At 45.8% G+C, this 18,305-nt stretch overlaps 1 protein-coding gene across 3 annotated transcripts in view; it reads right to left on the bottom strand.

The window, feature by feature from the left end:
- Positions 1-18,305, bottom strand: part of KTN1 (kinectin 1) — a 3,101,875-nt gene that overhangs the window by 2,384,907 nt on the left and 698,663 nt on the right. For all 3 annotated transcript variants that reach the window (XM_069637667.1, XM_069637665.1, XM_069637666.1), the window contains one exon: positions 10,122-10,212. In XM_069637667.1, coding sequence (XP_069493768.1) covers positions 10,122-10,212 — 91 coding nt within the window. The remainder of the gene's footprint in view (positions 1-10,121; positions 10,213-18,305) is intronic.

The raw sequence follows: 18,305 nt of genomic DNA, 5'->3' as shown, positions 1-18,305 counted from the left end.
TTGATGGGTATGCAACTCAAAGGGGGACAACTGTAGGCAAAACCGTGAGAAGATGGAAGATTAACAAAGGTTCTATGACAGAACCTATGTTAAAAGACCAGAGGTTATGAGTCTAATCCCAAAACTAGTTTTCAAAAACAGCAACCAGGCCTACAATCTGGACAGTGTTCAGCAAGTACATCGCAATTTCAAGGTCTTCACAACATTGTACCCCTCATCGCTTGGGTTCTTCTCTTCGCTGGGATCGGTCTCTTGACTTCACACTTGGCATGGTCTGGTTCTTTGTCTTGGGCCTTGTTCAAAAGACGAGGGACAGCTTCTCAGAAAGCTACATGGGCATGACTTGTATGGGCCATAGCAGACTATGCAGATACAGCTGGTTGGTATTCTCCCCCTACAGGACAGTTGCAGCAAGATTTCTTAATTTTGGGGTGAGTGGGTCGCTCTGTCTCTCATATATGCGGTTCTAGTATGCGTCTCCTTTCAGCCTCTAAGCCAGAGTCATGAAGCCTCTCAATCTACCTGGTCTATTGAAACTGGCCCCACTGTCTTAGCCAACTGCCTTTCTCACTTCCTAACTCTCTGGTTAGCCCTTTTGGCTTGGCCAACTTGGGTGCAACGCTTCTGCTTCTCACCGTTCTTGCCTTACTCTCACAACTTCCATGTGTTGACTTGCCAAAATATGTTTTGCATTCCTGCTTCTCATTTGTGTAGCTCTCCTTATGCAAATCAGGGGGTTTGGGGAGTTGCTCTACCGGCCTCAGTCGCAGGAGAGTCTCAACCAGATTTTTTGGCTCACTATCCCTTTCACAGAAGAGAAATATCCACAACATATCAGTCTTTGTCCTGCCCAAGGGCAGTCTAGCACCGAAATGCTAGGCAATTCTCTTCTGAACAAGAGTACCAACATTAACCCCAGACACGTGTTTCGGCCTGGGCGGGCCTCATCAATGAGGTGGAGCTGTGCCTCTCTAAAAACAGTGAGCAAGGGGTCCACATCGGGATTACCCCTAGTAACTTAGGGTGAGACCCATAGTTACTTTTTAATATGCAAAACAGGGGGTACTGGGAGTCTTTCTACCGGCCTCAGATGCGGGGGGAGTCTCAACCAGATATTTAAGCTCACTATCCCTTTCACAGAAGAGAAATATCCACAACATATCAGTCTCTCTCTTGCCCAACGGCAGTACAGCATCAAAATGCTAGGCAATTCTCTTCTGACCAAGAGTACCAACAGCAACCATTTTCTGGCAGGAACACCATCCCATCACTCACAAAATCGGGAGATTTCTGCGTTTTTTTAAAACAGGATTTGGAAAAGTGATTAACATAATCAGGGTTTTGAATTGCGTGTCTGTTTCCCCATTAGCTTTATGGAGCAAGATTGCCTACTATGACTGATCCCACCCCACTCCTCCTCAATTTTAAGGCCATTGTTTGTGCTTCTCTGCAGGTGTTGGATATTTCTTGTTAATGAGGTTCGGCCTGTGGCCTGGCTGGCGCCCACCACTCAAAGTCGACAATAGTCTAGCCACCAGGTTGGAATCTGGTGGTATAAACATAGTGGCTTGCAGATTTGGCTCTGCAAAATCATTGAGTCCCTTTGAGGCACCCTGCTCTTTGCGGGTGGGGCTTTGAGAAGCACAAGTGCTAGCTGTGTGGGATTCCAGCGGCAGGCGTATGATTTCTGTTGGACTCTGTGGTACGGATGAGAAATGATAGAAGTGACAAAAGATTCTGATGGTGCAACATATTGACTAATTAGATGTACAGGGGTTGGATAAATGCCTAGGGTTATAAAGTAAAGCAAACAGTGCCAAGGGTGTATTAACGCCTTCAATGATGCTGATTCAAATGAAAGTCTTCAAGCTATTCTTTGTGAATGTTTGGTTTATCAGAGCCACCGTACCTTAAAGAAAAGTCTCAAAAGTATGGCCAACAGAAAGTCCCAACACATTTCTTAATAAGTGTTTAGCCTCCAGGCTACCTGAACCTATTAACACAAATGATGGAAGTTCCCTCCCAAAAATCTCAAACCTAATTGTCAAAGTTCAGCCCTATTCTAATACAACAACAAATTGCTCTGGGAAGTGTAAGGGTGTAGAAGTAGGGGACTGACACACAGGTGACATGTCTTTGGCTATAGACTTTTAGTAGTGAGCAAATAAAACCCTACCTGACCCTAGTTCTTAGAGGGCCTTGCCTGCTTCAACTAATACTAAGGAGAATGTCAGGATGTCAGTCTGAAGCAAATAGTCCACCATCCTGTGTTAAAAGCCTAATTTAATCCCTTACACTATAAACTCAACTGACACAGAGGGGGTGGTCTTCTTGGTCCAGAGGAAGGACTCCCTTCTTCTGGAAAACAATCCAAAATTCACTTCTGGGTGAAGCAAACAAAATTGTCCTTATCCAGCAATGTAAATCAAAAGTTTCAAAAAAGGTTCTTTGAATGTATCCCAGCAAACACAAAACAAAAGTCTTGAATGGTTCTCAATACCAGGACAAGTGTCTTTCTTCTCCTGGCATCTAACAGATGTTTCACAAAGCCAAGAGGACACTTCCCTCATCTTGGTTCCTTCCACAATGTTCATCAAGACCATCAGGCATGTCTCCCTTCCCCTTGCCTTTCTCAAAGTGCTCTTTAGGATCTCCAGTGTTCACAGTCTACCTGGTGGCCTACCCTGCAGGTACCGAGACTAAATTGATGATACCCAAGGCAATTTGTCAGTTCTTCATGAGCACACCCGGTTCACTATCCTGCCAGGCATTCCTCCTTGTCAGGTCCCAGGACCTCATTAGTTTCTTTCTTAATCCCGGGTCTGAGAGAGTATCTCCCTCCCACCCTCTTCTCTCTCTCCCCCACATTCCTCTACCCCCCTCTCTCCCTATCACCGCCTCTCTCCCTGCCCCCACCTCTCTCCCTGCCCCCACCTCTCTCCCTGCCCCCACCTCTCTCCCCCCTGCCTCTCCCTCGCCCCTCGCCTCTCGCCCTCCCCTCTCTCGCCCTCCCCTCTCTCGCCCTCCCCCTCCCTCCCCTCTCTCTCCCTCCCTCCCTCGCCTCTCTCTCCCCAGACCCTTTTTGTATTTACCCCTTTGAATCCTAGACCCTTTTGGCAAAGCATTGTCTTTCTTCTGGGGACCCCCAAAACCGTCTGTCTCCCCATCCTTTTCTTTACTCTTGCTTAGCGGTGTCTTGCGGTTGTGTACGGGCTTCGATTCCCATCTCCGGCATCGCCTGATCCTTCCAGGAACTGCGGCAGCTCTGAAGCTGCTCCCTGCGGCCTCCGATTGTTCAAGGGACTGCAGCCATACTGCAACAGTTCCTAGAGACCTCCTGGCCTCCTCTGATCATTCCAGGGACTGCGGCAGTTCCGCAGCAACTCCCTGCTGCTAGGCTGCACAGCCCAGGTGATTCATTCGCTCCGGCCTTCTGGTTCGGCTGGGTGCACTGCGTCCTGTCTCCTGCTCCAGCCTATCCACAAAAGACCTTGTGGCGATGTAACTGCAGGCGGGTATCTTTTTTGTCCTCTGCTGTTCCTTCCTTCGTACAGGGTTCGAATCTCCTGGTTCTGCCAGAGATGGCCTTTCCGATTTGGAATTCCCTCTTCTGTGTTGATGGTAGCTCGGCCTATAGGAATCCTTTAACTAGATCTATATAAACCAGGGAGTTGTGCACTTGAAAGCAATCTATAAATTGCGCAGTGGTATTTGGGGGACATGGGAAGCTCAATCGAGGAACTTTGTAACAACCTCATGAAAGTAAAATCTAGACTTTCGTTGGGACTGGATTAAAAATGCAGGGATCCCTACATACTTCTAGTTCCCTTCAACATTTGTATGGCGATCATAAAGATCTGGGTACGTTAGCTCCATTTCTTAGCATTTGCCCGCATAGAAATACTCGGTTGAGATGCCTGCATTTTCAATGGAACACAACACGGACTAAGTCTTCTTCGTCGATTTGGTTCGATTCTTTTGGATAAAGCTAGCTGCAGATTTTGCACAAATGTTATGGACACTTCGAAACTGGGTCCTTGAGTGTAGGGCTCTTTCTCATCCACGTGTCATATTTTAGGAAAAATTATGAATTCCATGAAATGAACTCGGCTGAGGGAAATCTTTTTATATGGTCTCTTCTCGCGGGACGCAATACTTCTTCAATGGTTGCTATTACAGGTTTTATCAGAGCAGTGGATTTAGATACTTTGTGTAGTTGAGATTTAATTTTTTTTATTTTTGCTTTTGTTTATTTTTCCTTTGAGTATGAACATTGCTCTAATCATTCACAGTTTTTAAAGGTTTTAGAATGTTATGTATGAAGCACATCAATGTATATCTTTGTATATTACAGACATATTAAAAAAAAAAAAACAACTACACCGTTCAGTAGAGGTGCTCTTTATACTTACACACTTCTTCCTCATCATAGTACTGATGTTGAGGACTCCCAGTGAGTCAGAAGGTATCTTCCTCATCTCAGTACATAAGGCATAAAAGTCCCTTGAGGCGGCCACACTATTCCTCGTCTCAGTACTTCCTAGCTGGCTGGTACGGCAAAGGTACATGGGTAAACTAGGGAAGGTACTGGTGGGGAGAGGGGTAGGAAGGTGTGTCAGGGTAAGATGGGCTATGGGGATACCGCATTCTCTCCGGTCATCACTAATCCCATAAAGGGCTTCCCGCCCCATGAGGTCCACCTGCTGAGTACCACCCCCAGGGGGGCTATCAGGTAGCAGCCTCACCTCATGGGAAGGGGCTCTCCCTAGGGAACAAGTGATGACATTTGGGGATTTGTCACAGAAGGTTCATGCAGTGGTTACTCAGTCTGGTCTCCTTCAGTCCTCTCTGCTTCCACCATATGATGCAATGCTTCTTCCAGATTTCAGGCTTGACATTTCATTCTCCTTCTGGCTTCTTAGCCTTATGACAATCACAGGTGAGCTTTTCCCCGTCTCTCATTTTCCCTGAGTTCATAATATGCCCCTCCTAAACCAGGGCTTTTTCAGGATTCATAACTGCTGTAATGAGAATGTATTTCCCCTCATTAGGGTTGCCAGGAAGTTAATAGTTGCACCATCCTGAAAATTGTCAGCCTCACGCCCTATTAATTCATAATTGCTGATGGATAGATTGAGGCCTACCGCCCTCAAGGCTTGGGAGGGGTCCACCAAATCACCTGCATATGTCAGATGCAGCCCAGCACTCAGAGGCATTGTAGGGAGCCGCCCCCACAGCACTTCTCAACCTGGGACACGTCTGCCAGGTGTAACCCAGGGAGTCCAGGTGGGCCCCTTGATTTAAAATCAGCCCAAGGAGGGCTAAAGACACATTGGGTGCCCCCAGCGGGGGGGGGGCGCCAGTAACTGGGAGGTGCCTGGGGCCCAGCGATGATGGAGTTACCTGGGGGTAGCAGTGTTTGTTTAAGGCACTCTCTTGCCTGTCAGGGGAGTGCCAAATTAAAGGCCTGGGCAGAGGCTGTCTGGAGCCAAGCGGAGCACCTCTACTCCTGTTGAAGGGTTCAACAGACCTCCCAACTCTCCACTCGCGCTCCCAACATTTTTTTTTCCTTCTTTTTCTAGAGTCAAGGGACACTCGCGTGGGCACGCGCAAGAGTCCCTTACTCTAACCTTCTGGTCCCCAGCAAGGCTCTCGCGCCCGAAGTCAAATCTTTTATTTTCCATTTCGGGATCCCCGCATGGCGTTACGCGCTGGGGGTCCTTTCCTTAATCCCTACGACATGGGTGTTACACTCAGACCGGGGATTGTTTCCTAATACTGTTCCTGGTAAGTCATTCACCTTTCTGGATTTAATTCTCAAACTTGGTTGGTAATTCCCTTTTGAGCCTTTACTCTGTCGCATTAGATTATTGCTGGTACAATTCAACAATTCAAGTTTGGGCTTCAAGCTTTTGACAGTGTAATCAATTTTGTAGGCCTCATCTGCCTTACCACAAATACACAGTTCTGCTCTTGGTTTTCACTTGGCCACTATTCAACACAGGCTTCCCTCCGCCGGGCTCGAGCCTGCCTTTCTATTTTGGGGGTCCCCTTCCCTAACGTTCTATCCTTACTTCTTTTTACTGTCGAACACTTTCGAAACTGCAAGGATTTTACATAGAACTCTGCACGACCACTTCGACCTTTGTAAACAAATCGACAATCAACAATCTTCACAAAAACACTGTTCCTTGGTACTTGTAATTTTACATTTGCCCTCTTGACCTCTTTCAATGTTCACACGCAAAACCAATGCCTCTTGGTACTTGTCATTTTACTTTTGCCCTCTTGGCGGTATTCCAAGTTCATATATATCGCTTTTCACTCAATCAGCTCTCGTTCGGGATCGCGGTTGCTTTGTTGCATTTGTTTCCCATTACTCAGAACATTTCACAGAGACTTCGAATGTGCGATTCCGCTTCGCAGTACCACTCTGTTACTTTGTACACTTTTCTCAGAATTCAATCATTGTTCTCTTCATTGCGCGTTTTATCGGCACACGCACAACCTTCAACTCTTGTTACATCTTTCTCTTTTACTCTTAACACAAAACAGGTTTTCGTTTGCCTTCAATAACTCACTGGTCGTGTTAATTGGGCTTCTATCTTCAACGCTTTTGTCATAGCAGTTAAGGCCGTTACCAACGCCTCTTCTGCTCCTCCCAAACTCTGTTCACCCGGAAGTGTAACGGGCCGCAAGGAAGCACTTTGAAGGTTTCTCTTTTCCACACACTCGTTTTCCGTCCTCTAACGCTTACGGCTTCCCAAAAGGATGGAATTCTCACCTGGCTCTCTCTCGTTCTCCGCAGCAGCCGTCAGCCACTTGGCCTTCCAACTTCCACAGCCTGGCTTGCATCAGCCCCGAAAGAGCTGTTCCTTCTTGCACCCAGCCTCGCTCACAAAATCTCTAATTTTTTATCTTCCCAGACTTCAAGTTCCATAATGCATAATTCTCCCCCTTGGCTAGCTCCCAGCGGAAGCCTTTTGGCAATTATGGGAGCTTCAAGTCTTTATACTGGTCTTTGTCAAAAAGGAGTTATCCTGCTTCAGCCACATGCACACCACTGCACCTCCATCTCTCACCCTGTGTAGCGCTGTGCTGACAGGTCCTTCAATGGGATCAGCCTGAGACCAGGGTATCGCCATTTGCCCCTCTGGCACCTGGGATTCTGTAGGTCAACCAGGGAACAAGCACTGGTTTGGGCCTCGCCAGCAAAGTGTTGCTGTCCCTGTTCTGGCTCCTTGGAGACACAGGTCCCTCGCCACACTGCAGCCCCCCTTTTACTCACATGCTCAGCATCTTGGCAGTCCATCCCCTTCCAGGCTCTCCAGGATTCTCCCAGCTGCTGCTTTCTCCTCCTGGCTTCCATGCACCTCCCAGCATTCCCAGCTAGCTCCAAGTGTGGCTTCTGGCCTCACCTTTTATACTTGGTGAGAAAGTCAATTGGAGTCAGGTGTGAGTAGTTGCCCAGCCCGACTCCACCGGACCACATCAATGGGACAACCTAGGGATGATTGTAAACAGTCTTACCTCTGTTTCCTAAAGGGTTCTCCAGAGGGAATCCTCATGGCTCTCAGTCACCTCTTCTTCCTCCCAGTGTTTGTTGAAAATGACGAGGGGGAGATGGAATGAGATTGAAAATGTCCCCTGGAAGTCAAGGTAGAGGATTCTGGGGTACAATGAAAACAGGGGAACATATGGTCTCACTACTTAATGTGGGGATCTGGCGGGACTTCCCAAAATAAAGGTTTAGCATGTTCCTATTGCTAGTATTCGAGGTGTTGTGATAATAGTAACCCCTGGGTGTTGGTTTTCGCCTCCCTTGGTGTTCTGGGGTTTTGGGCTTCCCTTTTCTTATGGAAAGGTTGTGGGGCGGAATGGGCCCTGAATACAGATAGTCCATGAAGGCCTCAGGAACTTCGTCATCCTCGTCTTCTGTTCCGCTAGGATACCACGTCTCACCTGGGGTCTTTCCATGAGCGCAACCCCAGGCTCCCCTACCCAGGTGATCCTCCCTTGCTTGTCCACCCCCAGGGATGGGATCCGAAAGCGATGGCCCTTCCCTGGTCACCTGAAAAGGGGGTTCTCTGGATCTAAATGGGAAAACACCCTCAGGTTTTTAACACTCCCCACAACTCTTGCCACGATCCAGGCTGAAAATGGCATACCAGTCATATGATGATCCTTCACTCACGCTTCCGGCATGGACTCCCCCGGCAGTAGTATAGAGAATGTAGAACATCACTAATTTTGTATATATGGGAAACAGAGTTTGGGGTGGATTTTGTTTGGGTTTTCTTTTTAGAAGCCAATAGTTGGTCTTTGGGATTGAAGATGCTGCCTTTCTTCCCTCACACACAAAACCTTTTCCTCTCACTTACCCAGTGTCATTTTTCCACTCTAAACAACAGCCAGACCCCTGACTTGACCAAGAAAGGGCAGAGGAAGCTCTGGGATATCTTATTTATACTGCCGAAGGCTTTGAATCACAGAGCAGGTTGTGTTCCCTGGTAACTGCAACCAATATCAAAAAACTGTGCAGACTGGAATGAGGTAGTCATACAATCAAGTACATCCGTTTTATTAGTACATCATTTTTTAATTTTAATATATACCAAGGTGTAAGAAGGAAACATGTAGGGCACAGGTTTAGGTAGATATAGACATACAACACAATGTGAGTAGTAGGGTGTCATACCAGTGTAATTCAAGACGACACTTACAGTTGTATTTAGGTAAAAATTGCAGAATTGGGAGATGTGCAATGTGCTATACTCCACTTTTAGTAAATTTGGTTTTAGGAATGTATGTCATTTTTTATGATGTTAATTGTCCTTTGCTGTTTTGTCACACCTGTACATACTGATATGTTATGGATGAATGTATATTAACTAATGGACGTATTAACATTTAGAAATGATGTATTAACTAAAGGTATGTACTAGATGACTACCTCATTCCTCTAAAGCAGTTTGCACAGTTTTTTGATATTGGTTGAAGTTTAAATAACCTGGGGTTACCTGTGCGCTGCGTGTTGAAATGTCCCTGGGATCTGTATACCATGGTTCACCCTGGTACACAGAGTTCCCCAGCATTCTGCTATGGGCAGAAACCAAGTGACCAAGTCACAGTGGAGACAGCCTAGGACTATTTGCCATTACAAATGGTAAAGAATTCAAGTTTGAAATGTGCCAGATAGAACCTTAATATTAGATGAGCAAGGTATGAAAACTTTATTTCCGCCTCAGCAGTGCTGTATATATTATCAGTTAATTGTATAGAAAGTAGCACAAATTATGGAATATTCTAGGTGAAAAAGTCAAGCCTGTCTAGAAATTGTTCATATCTATTAGCACAAAACATTAGTTCATACAAAAAGATGTATATGGAGAGTCCAAGAACACAAATCCATGCTCGTCTATTGCAATATTTAAAATAAGGACTACTCCTGAAGTTTCAAAGTTGCAGCCTTCATCTTAAAAGGTATACAACTAGAACTGATTTTCTTAAACTCATAATATTTTGTCACTAAAATCGAAGCATAAATGTTTCCATTGATGTGTTTATTACTCAAATTGTTCACAAAACTTCAGAAAAATTGCAATCGATATCCAAAATAAACATTTGGCAATGGCAACAGTTTGGGCTTTTGCATAGGAATGGGAAAGGCACTTGCCATAGAGTTATTACCTGGCATTGACGGTCACAGGTGCAAAATGGTGCAGGTACCTGGGCATCTAATAGCTGGGTCTGGCAAATGCCTAATACTTATACACAAGCCCAAACTGATGGTTTTGCCATGCTTTTTTTTTTTTTTAACAGGACTACAGTGAAGTACATGCACAGTGCTTATAAATCTAGCAGCTGAAGGCAGACTTGGTTAAGACATTTTTATTTCATCAGTACGCGTTTACAGCCCCAATTAAGTCACTAGCTCTCAGAAATCCGCTGTGAAAAAACACTGTCAGTTTGACTGCAAAGTTTGATGGTAAAGCTCGAAGGACATTGGACACAACATTATTGTGTTTCACACAGCACTAGACAGTGATTTAGTCACAGAATCTCTGCATTTTTTTCATTTCAGTAGGAATAACATGCACAATATTAGATAATCCTCATACCTTAAACTCTTCTTCATGGTTTGTTAAATGTGCGTGTTCAAAGGCCAAAGAGTCATCCATTTGTTTGATCTGTTGATCTTTTTCAGCAATCCTGAAAAGAAATCCATACAAAAAGCTTTTGTTATAGCATGAATTAGCACACAACTCCTCATATGTAATCTACTCATTAACCCATTCCATACCTTAACCTCGATAAATATGCATATATTTTTACTGTTAAGAAAATGTTTTCCAAAAAAACACATTCAATGATTCAAGTAATATTTATGTTTTCTGAAAAGGCTATATCCAGGCTGTCTTGATGCAACTTTCCACTTACATTAGGGTAATAAAATTCAATTGAAGCATTTGTATTTCAATCTCTTTAGTAAACACACATCAATGTAATGTCTTATCCCAATTCCCCCTTACTGCCATTATTACTCCCTACATACAGTTATGCCCAAAACCCACCTCTTACAAGAAGTTGCAGTTTTCACCTTATAAAGAATTGATTATTCCATAGATGAGAATGCGTCCATGAGTCTGCAGCCTCATCTGGCAAGTCAGTTGGAGTAGTTCTGCAACTCCAGTTCTCCAGCATTGGTATTTTTTAATAGATTCCCGTTAATTGAATATTCCCAGTCAGGCTGGGAATCCTCGGTTACCTACTTCCTCCTTTTTGTAAAGGAAAAATAGATATGTTCCATGGTCTTCCCTTCTCATTATGGGTGCTTTTGGTTCCAGCCAATGGGATGTCGAGTGTAATGCCCCTCCCCTGGAGGCCATGTTCAGATTCTAACATACAAGTGATGACCTGTATTATGTACTTGAGAACAGGCCTTTTGCCCCAAGGAGGATTGAGGGAGCATGTGAATCTATGAAGACTACTAATGCTGGAGAACTGGAGTTACAGGTAAGAAACGTACTCCTTCTCCAGCATTCGATCTATCATAGATATACATGCTTTGAAAAGAATACACAGCAGTACATTTGAACATTTTGGAGGAGAGGAAGAAAGGCCTACCTTATTGAAACAGACTTTGAAGGAACGCTCTCCCCATCTTTGCATCTGCCACATGCTGCCCTTTGAGGCAGTAGTGTTTTTCAAATGTGTGGGTTACCGCCCAAGTGGCTGCCGTACATATGTCAGTGAGCGGGATTCCTGCCCACAGTGCTACTGATGCTGCCGTGGCCCTTGTTGAGTGGGCCTGGGCTCTGCCCAGTAGAGGTTTTCCCTCTGATGACAGTGAAATTACAGACGATATCCATCTCGACAACCCTTGTTTAGAGATTGATTTTCCTTTGTTTGTCGGGCCAAAAGCCACAAACAGTTGATTAGATTTTCTGAAGGACTCTGTTGCTCTCTTTACGTCAAGGGAGCGCAGGGCAATGTCTGCGATCGTTGCATTTTGGAACAATGTCAGCAATGCAATGGCAGTATCATGAGAAATTCCGTCGGTACTTTGGGGATAAAGCAGGAATTTGTTATAAGCACCACTTTATCCCTTGTGAAGCACAAATATGGTTCATTAACTGCCAGTGCTTGGATTTCTAACACTCTAGTTGAGGAAGTAATTGCGACTAGAAATTCAACTTTCCATGACACGCACTTGATATCTGCTGTGGTTAGGGGCTCGAAGGGCACCTTCATGAGACCTGCAAGTACTGCGTTGAGGCTCCATTGAGGGGCTTCTTTTCTGGCTGGTGGAAACAGACAATACAACCCTCTCATTAAGTGCTTGATAAGCCTATCACTGAATAGTGGAGCCGTCTCACTTGTCCATTTGTACCTGGAGATTGCTGCCAGGTATCCTGATAGACGAATGCGCCAGGACATTCTGAGCCAACGAAAGGAGGTATGGAAGGAGCTGTTCCGGCTCTATTTTCAGCGTTTGAAAGCCTTTTAGAGCACACCATGCGCAGAATCTTTTCGACTTGTATGAGCAGTTTGTTGAGACTTTACAACCTTCTGGCACCTCTATATATCTGAATTCAAAGAAGTCAAGCGCCATGCTGATCGCTTCAGTGAATGCGGATCATGGAGCAGAATCCTCCTCCTGTCCCGATTAGAAAAGGTTGGGCGCCGCCTGCAGTTGCATGTGGTGTTCTTCTGAACCTTTGGGATACATCTGTCACAACCGCAGGTTCCTGGCGTCTATGGAAGAGGTGGAAATATGGCAGCCGTCCAACTGTGCCGCCACGTTGTGCTCCCAAGCGCTGTTAGCGGTCTAGCCCATTCCATCATGGCCGCTGCCGAGTGTACTTCCCCGTTTACGCTTGGCGGCTCGGCGCGTTGCAACTTCTGTATCCTCTTCGTTGCTTGCGCTCCACAGTTCTCTCGCTTGGCGGTGTTCCGCTCCTGTCCTATTTTCCGCTGCTTACCTCCCTCTTTCCGTTGTCTTCTCTTCTCTCTCTGCCTGCGCCCCGTTTAGCTCTTTTGGGCGCGTGTATTGCTCGCTTCCCTTCTCCTCTCCTGCCTTGCTTCTTTTGAATTTCTCTCTCGGGCTCCCCCCCTTTTTTGATTCCCATTTTGTGCCGTTCTCTCTACTCGCCTTTACTGAGCCCCCTCCGCCGGCATTCCGGTTCCTCATATTCCAGCTGGTCTTGGTGTATCCTCTCTTTCCGCTGCATCGGATATCTACACTCCGAAGGGGTTTTTGTGCCGTAAGGCTTTTCCCCTTGCCTCACTTGTCTGTCGCGGGGGGGGGAGTCACCGCTGATTCGTTCCCAAAGGGTCGCGGTGGCTTCCTCCCGAGGCCGACCCTATCTACACAAGGAGAGGAGGACTTTCACTCGTCGATCCCGTGGAAAGAAGTTGGACATCTCATCTTCATCAGGTGAGGAGGAAGGGGAATCTGCCGACTCTCAGGGTTCGAGTGGGGTGGACAACATAACGGAAGACCCTGTCGATACGCCCACAGCATCAGGCATTGTTGATAACATCCGAGTACCACGGATTGCATGGCCAAGCTGGTGCTATTAAAATGAAGCAGCAAGGGTACGCTTTTATCATCTTTACTACCTAGCAGATCACAGTGAGGGGGAGAAACGCATAGGTGAAGAGGCCGCTCCATGATATGAAGAATGCGACCCCATCAACCTTTCCTGAGGGGTCTTGCTGACAACCCTTCTGCACTTTTTGTTGTCTTTCGTCACAAATAAGTCCACTTGCGGGTGAGACTATCGTGCAAACACCTTGGATAGTTGTGCGTCGCTCAGCTCCCATTCGTGACACTGTGGGTGCTCTGCTGAGCCCATCCACCACCGAGTTCTGGATCCCTGGGAGTAGAAATGCCCGCAGAGAAATGTTTTCGTCTACTGCCCAGTGCCATAGATATTGAGCTTTCCGAGACAGGGTTTGGGATCTTGTTCCCCTTTGTTTCCTTGTGTAGTATATAGTTGTTGTATTGTCTGTTAGTATTCGTACAATTGAGCCCTTCAGTATTATAAGAAACTGATTTAGTGCCCATCTGACTGCCCCTAGTTCTAGCACATGGATATGATGGTTGGCTCTGACTGCATCCAGAGTCCCTTTACATGAAGTTGATCGGTGTGTGCTCCCCACCCGCAGAGCGAGGCATCTGCGAGTAGGGTCCTTTGGCATGGTGGCTCTTGCAGGGGATTGCCCACTGCTATGTTTTGGTGCCATGACCACCAATTGAGCGAGGGAGTGATCTTGACCTTGTCGTCCCAGGAACCCAACATTTGGGACCATCTGAAAGCCATAACCACCTGTAATGGCCTCATCTGCAGTCTGCAATGTGGGATAAGAGGTATGCAAGAAGACATTGGCCCTAGAAATGTCATGCATCATGAAATGGAAACCAATGTTTCTTTCCTTAGCATGGGAACCAATGTTTTGAGAGCCCGTATCCTGTTTGGCAACGGTCGCAACAGTTCCTCCTCTGAGTAGAATGCCACGCACAGACAAACTAGCCACATGGATGGCTGTATTTAGGACTTCTTGTAGTTTATAGCAAATCCTAGCCATTGTAACATGCTCTTCATCCGAGTGATGGAGCGTTGTGACAGATTTAGTGTGGGAGCCTGCACTAGCCAGTCGTCTACATACAGGTAGAGGGGTTGACCTGGTATGCAGCTATGGGAGCCAGGCACTCAGTGAATTTTCTGGGCCGATCTCAGTCCAAAGGGAAGTACCCTGAACTGGTAATGTTCTTTTCCGACCACAAACCTTAGGTACTTTGTGTTTTTGTGCACTGGTATGTGGAAGGATGCGTCTTGCTGGTCGAGGGATGCTAAATAGTCCTGCGGCTGAACCGCTCTGATGACCTCTTGTAGCGTGACCATTTTGAACCTCTGTTTCTTTATGGATTTCTTTAGGGTTCTGAAATCCAGAATAGGACGCCACTTTCTATCTGGCTTTTTTTTACCACAAAGTACCTTGAGTACACGCCTGTGCCTCGAAAGGTGCGCTGGTACTCTTCCCACTATGTTTTTGTAGCATCTTTTGATTTCTTGCGTTAGCACCTTTTGTTGAGGAGTTATCTGTTTTGGTGGGAAAGTAGAGGGTCGTCTGGCAAACTCCAGAGTGGGCACTTTTTGGATAACATAAGACCCATTTGTCCATCATGATTTAGTCCCATTCATTGAAATAGCGTGTGACTTTTCCCCCTATTTTCTCCACCCTTTCAGTCCATGATGAGTCATGCCTGCATTTTGGTGTGCTGCCCTTCGGTTACGACCCATGAGAGAGGTATCTCTGCACTTAACCCAGGTTCTGACGCGACTGGGAACACTTTTTTCTGTTCACCTGCATAATCTGACTGTACCATGCCTAGTTTGTTCGTTTATTTATATTGCGCTCCCAACCCGGAGGTAACTGGGCGAACGCATTTCAAGGATATGCAGTTTCTTAGTTACATACAAGGGAGTGTACAGTAGGCAAATGGGCAGAATGCTTTACATAGTTCGTGAACATACAGTTAATAACACAGTAGGCAATTTACAGATAGGCAATATACAGTAATGCAGGCAGATATATTTGAGTGCAATCATAGCAGGGAGAATGAGTAACACCAATAGTCAATACCTAGTTGTGGTTATAGACGGCTGACCTGGTCTAGTAGGGTGCGTCATTAGCAATGAGACAGTTCTTTGTGTCTTTCTTGAATTTATAAAAGGATTGTGTGGCTCTTAGTGTGGAGGGTAGGGAATTCCACAGTTGTGCGGCCATAACCGGGAAACTACTGCCGCCAGCTTTTTTGAGTTTGTACCTCAGTACTTTAAAGGCACCCAGAGTTGGGATCTAATCGGTCGTGCATGGTTATGTTTGGTTAATTTTTCAACAAGGTAATGGGGGGGCTGCGTTGTTGAGACATGTGTGCATCAAGGATGCTGTTTGGAGTTGTATTTTCTCCTTGATGGAGAGCCAGTTGATGTTGCGTCTCGTTGTAGAGATATGTTGTCTACGGGGTATATTGAAGGAAGTTCTGAGTGCTTTATTCTGCAATATCTGGAGTTTAAGGGTATGTTTGCTGGCCCCCAAGTAGAGTGCATTGCAATAGTCAATTTTCGATAATACTAGAGCTCTGGCTAAAGTGGTGCAACTTTTGGTGGATAGAAAGGGTTTGCATGCGTGGATAAGCTTGCAGGTATATGCTGTGGCCGAAGCAGTTGCACTGACCTGTTTGCGCACGTTCAAGGAGGAGTCGAGGTAGAAACAGTTTTTACCTCTTTGGCCACCATAATAACATTGCCATCAATGTTGAAGGAGCGATATTGATCACTCAGTTTCTTCATGTTGAAAGGAGTGGTTAAGAGGAGAAGTTCGCTCTTGTCATCATTCATGCACAGGCCGTGAGTCGCCATCCAGGCATGAATGATGAGGTAGATTTTGTTTACGAGGGCTAGGTCTATGTCATAATCACCTGTGAGCGGTATGAGCATCTGGTTGTCATCTGCGTAATTGGTGTAGGTGACACCCAGATGGTCCAGATCGTCAAACAATGGTTTAGTGAACGCATTGTACATGGTGGGCGATACACATGATCCTTGAGGGACTCCACAAGATATGGTGATAGGGTTGGCTGCTGCTGAAGTGGTGAAGACGCTCATAGATCTATTGTTCAGGAAGGATTGAATCCAGGTTGTTGCTTCTGTTGAGAAGTGTGCCGCTGTGGAGAGATGTTTAAACAGCACTTTATGATCCACCAGATGAAAGGCGGTTGACAGATCTAACAGAAGCAAAAGGGCTGGTTTCCCTTTATCTTTTAGATCGTCAATCTGGATCTTTAGGTCAATCAAGGCAGTTTCAGTGCCATGTTGGGGCCTAAAGCCAGATTGACGAAGTCCAAGTAACCTATTGGTTTCCAGGTATGTTTATATCTGATTGTAGGCTGCTTTGTCGATAATCTTTAGTAAAAAAGGGACAGTAGTAATAGGTCTAAAGTTAGTGGCTATGCTGGGGTCCAGTGATGATTTTTTTTTGTTGTTGAGCGTGTGAGTACCCCTGAATTCTTCAGTACAGTACAGTACATGTGCAGAAGGCGGCATTGATAAGCGAGGTGATCAAGGAAGCAAGTAAACTGGCAGCTTCCTTTATGACGGATGCTGGGCAGGAATAACCTTGGCAGTTAGATTTGAGCGAGGCTATGATTTATTGCACTTCTTTGGGGTCGACACTGGGGTAAATTTAAAGCATTGAGTGGGTTTAGGCAGAGTACGGCTCTGTATCGGAGCATTTGTTTGGGGGGCAGGCTACGTTTTTTGGCGGCTATTTTGTTTTGGAGTAGGTTAATTTTGTTTACTAGTGCCTCTTGTATTGTGGTGCACCAGTTTTTGTCCTTGATGCAGTTATCTATGGAAGGTGTGGGAGATTCGAGTTCTCTTAGAGTAGTGAAGAGTTCTCTGGTGTTAGAGCTTGCTTTGTCAATCCTATCATTGTAGGTTTATATACAGTTGAGATTTTTAGGAGGTTAACTTTGTTGGCTATGGGCGGGTTATTTTTCCATGTGGTTTCGCATTTTCTTTTTTTGTTTCTTAGGTCTTTTAGTTTAGGGGTGAACCAAGTGATCAAGTGTGCTAAGGGTTTACTTTTTCACATTTTTAGAGGTGCTATGGCGTCTAGGGCTGAAGTGATGGTTTTATTGTGGATATCCACTAATTCAGCTGGATCAGATGAGGCAGGTAGAGGTTGAGTCAAAGGTTGGATGTAAGGCAAGAGTTTGTCAATAGTAATATTTTTTTTTTATTCCTGGTAGGAATAGGTGGAGCAGTCCGGTTCTCTTTAGTAAGGAGTAGGTAATCTTGCAGCTTTAATCTCAGTAGAAAGTGGTCAGTCCAAGATTGGGGTTCAATGGAAGTTATATTTATTTCACAGTTGATGTCTGCTACCCAGTATAAGATTCTTCCTTTTGCATGTGTAGGAAGGAAGGCTCTCTGAGTAAGACCTAGTTCAGCCAGGGAGGCAATCGGGATCAATGCAGATTTGGTCAGAGGGGTCATTGAGGCCTAAGTCGCCAAGTACAAGGATTTGCAATGAGGGTTTCGTGTTGGTGGCAAGTAAGGAGTTGATTTCTTCTTCAAAGGAACCTGTGGGTCCAGGGGGGTCTATAAATTAGATGCATAGTAATGGTGCGCGAGTTGGTAAGGGGAGGTTTCACCGTCAATAGTTCACATGACGTGGTAGATTCATGTGGGACAGTTCTAAGTCCCAATGTGGCTTTGGCAATAAAGGCAATACCACCGCCTCTGGATGACTGTCAGATCGGAGAACAGTGTAGTTGTCTGGGGTTGCAATGAGGAGGGATGGGCCTGCTGCCGGATGCAGGCAGGTAGGTCTCGGTTATTGCTAGGAAGTCTAATCAGGTCGGCAATGTCAACTGCATGGGCTAACAGGGATCTGGCACTGATTAGGGCCCCGTGGATGACAGTGGGGTTGCTGTGGATGGATCAGTTGTGGTATCTGTCGATCTGGTTCTTTTGGGGGCTTTGTAATTTTTCAAAGGGGCTTTTTGTAGGTCTAGTGGGCGGCTGTTTATCGGGGGTGGCCAAATGTACTTTATAGGATTTCCCTAGTCTATTGCCAATCCTGGCATTTCTTGTTGAGATTGAACATAGGCTGTGCACGGTATGAGGGGTGGGAACGGGTACTTGCAGTGTATCGATATTGCACAGCATAGTATCTTGTGTAGCACTCAATATGAGGCTGTGGTTATTAGAGGTAGGTCCTTCCAATGGTTG

The sequence above is a fragment of the Ambystoma mexicanum genome, chromosome 14 (genome assembly GCF_040938575.1).
Source record: "Ambystoma mexicanum isolate Mex_15411 chromosome 14, UKY_AmexF1_1, whole genome shotgun sequence".
NCBI lineage: Eukaryota > Metazoa > Chordata > Amphibia > Caudata > Ambystomatidae > Ambystoma > Ambystoma mexicanum.
Note: the sequence above shows the minus strand (reverse complement) of the source record. Positions and strands in the feature narration are given on the sequence as shown.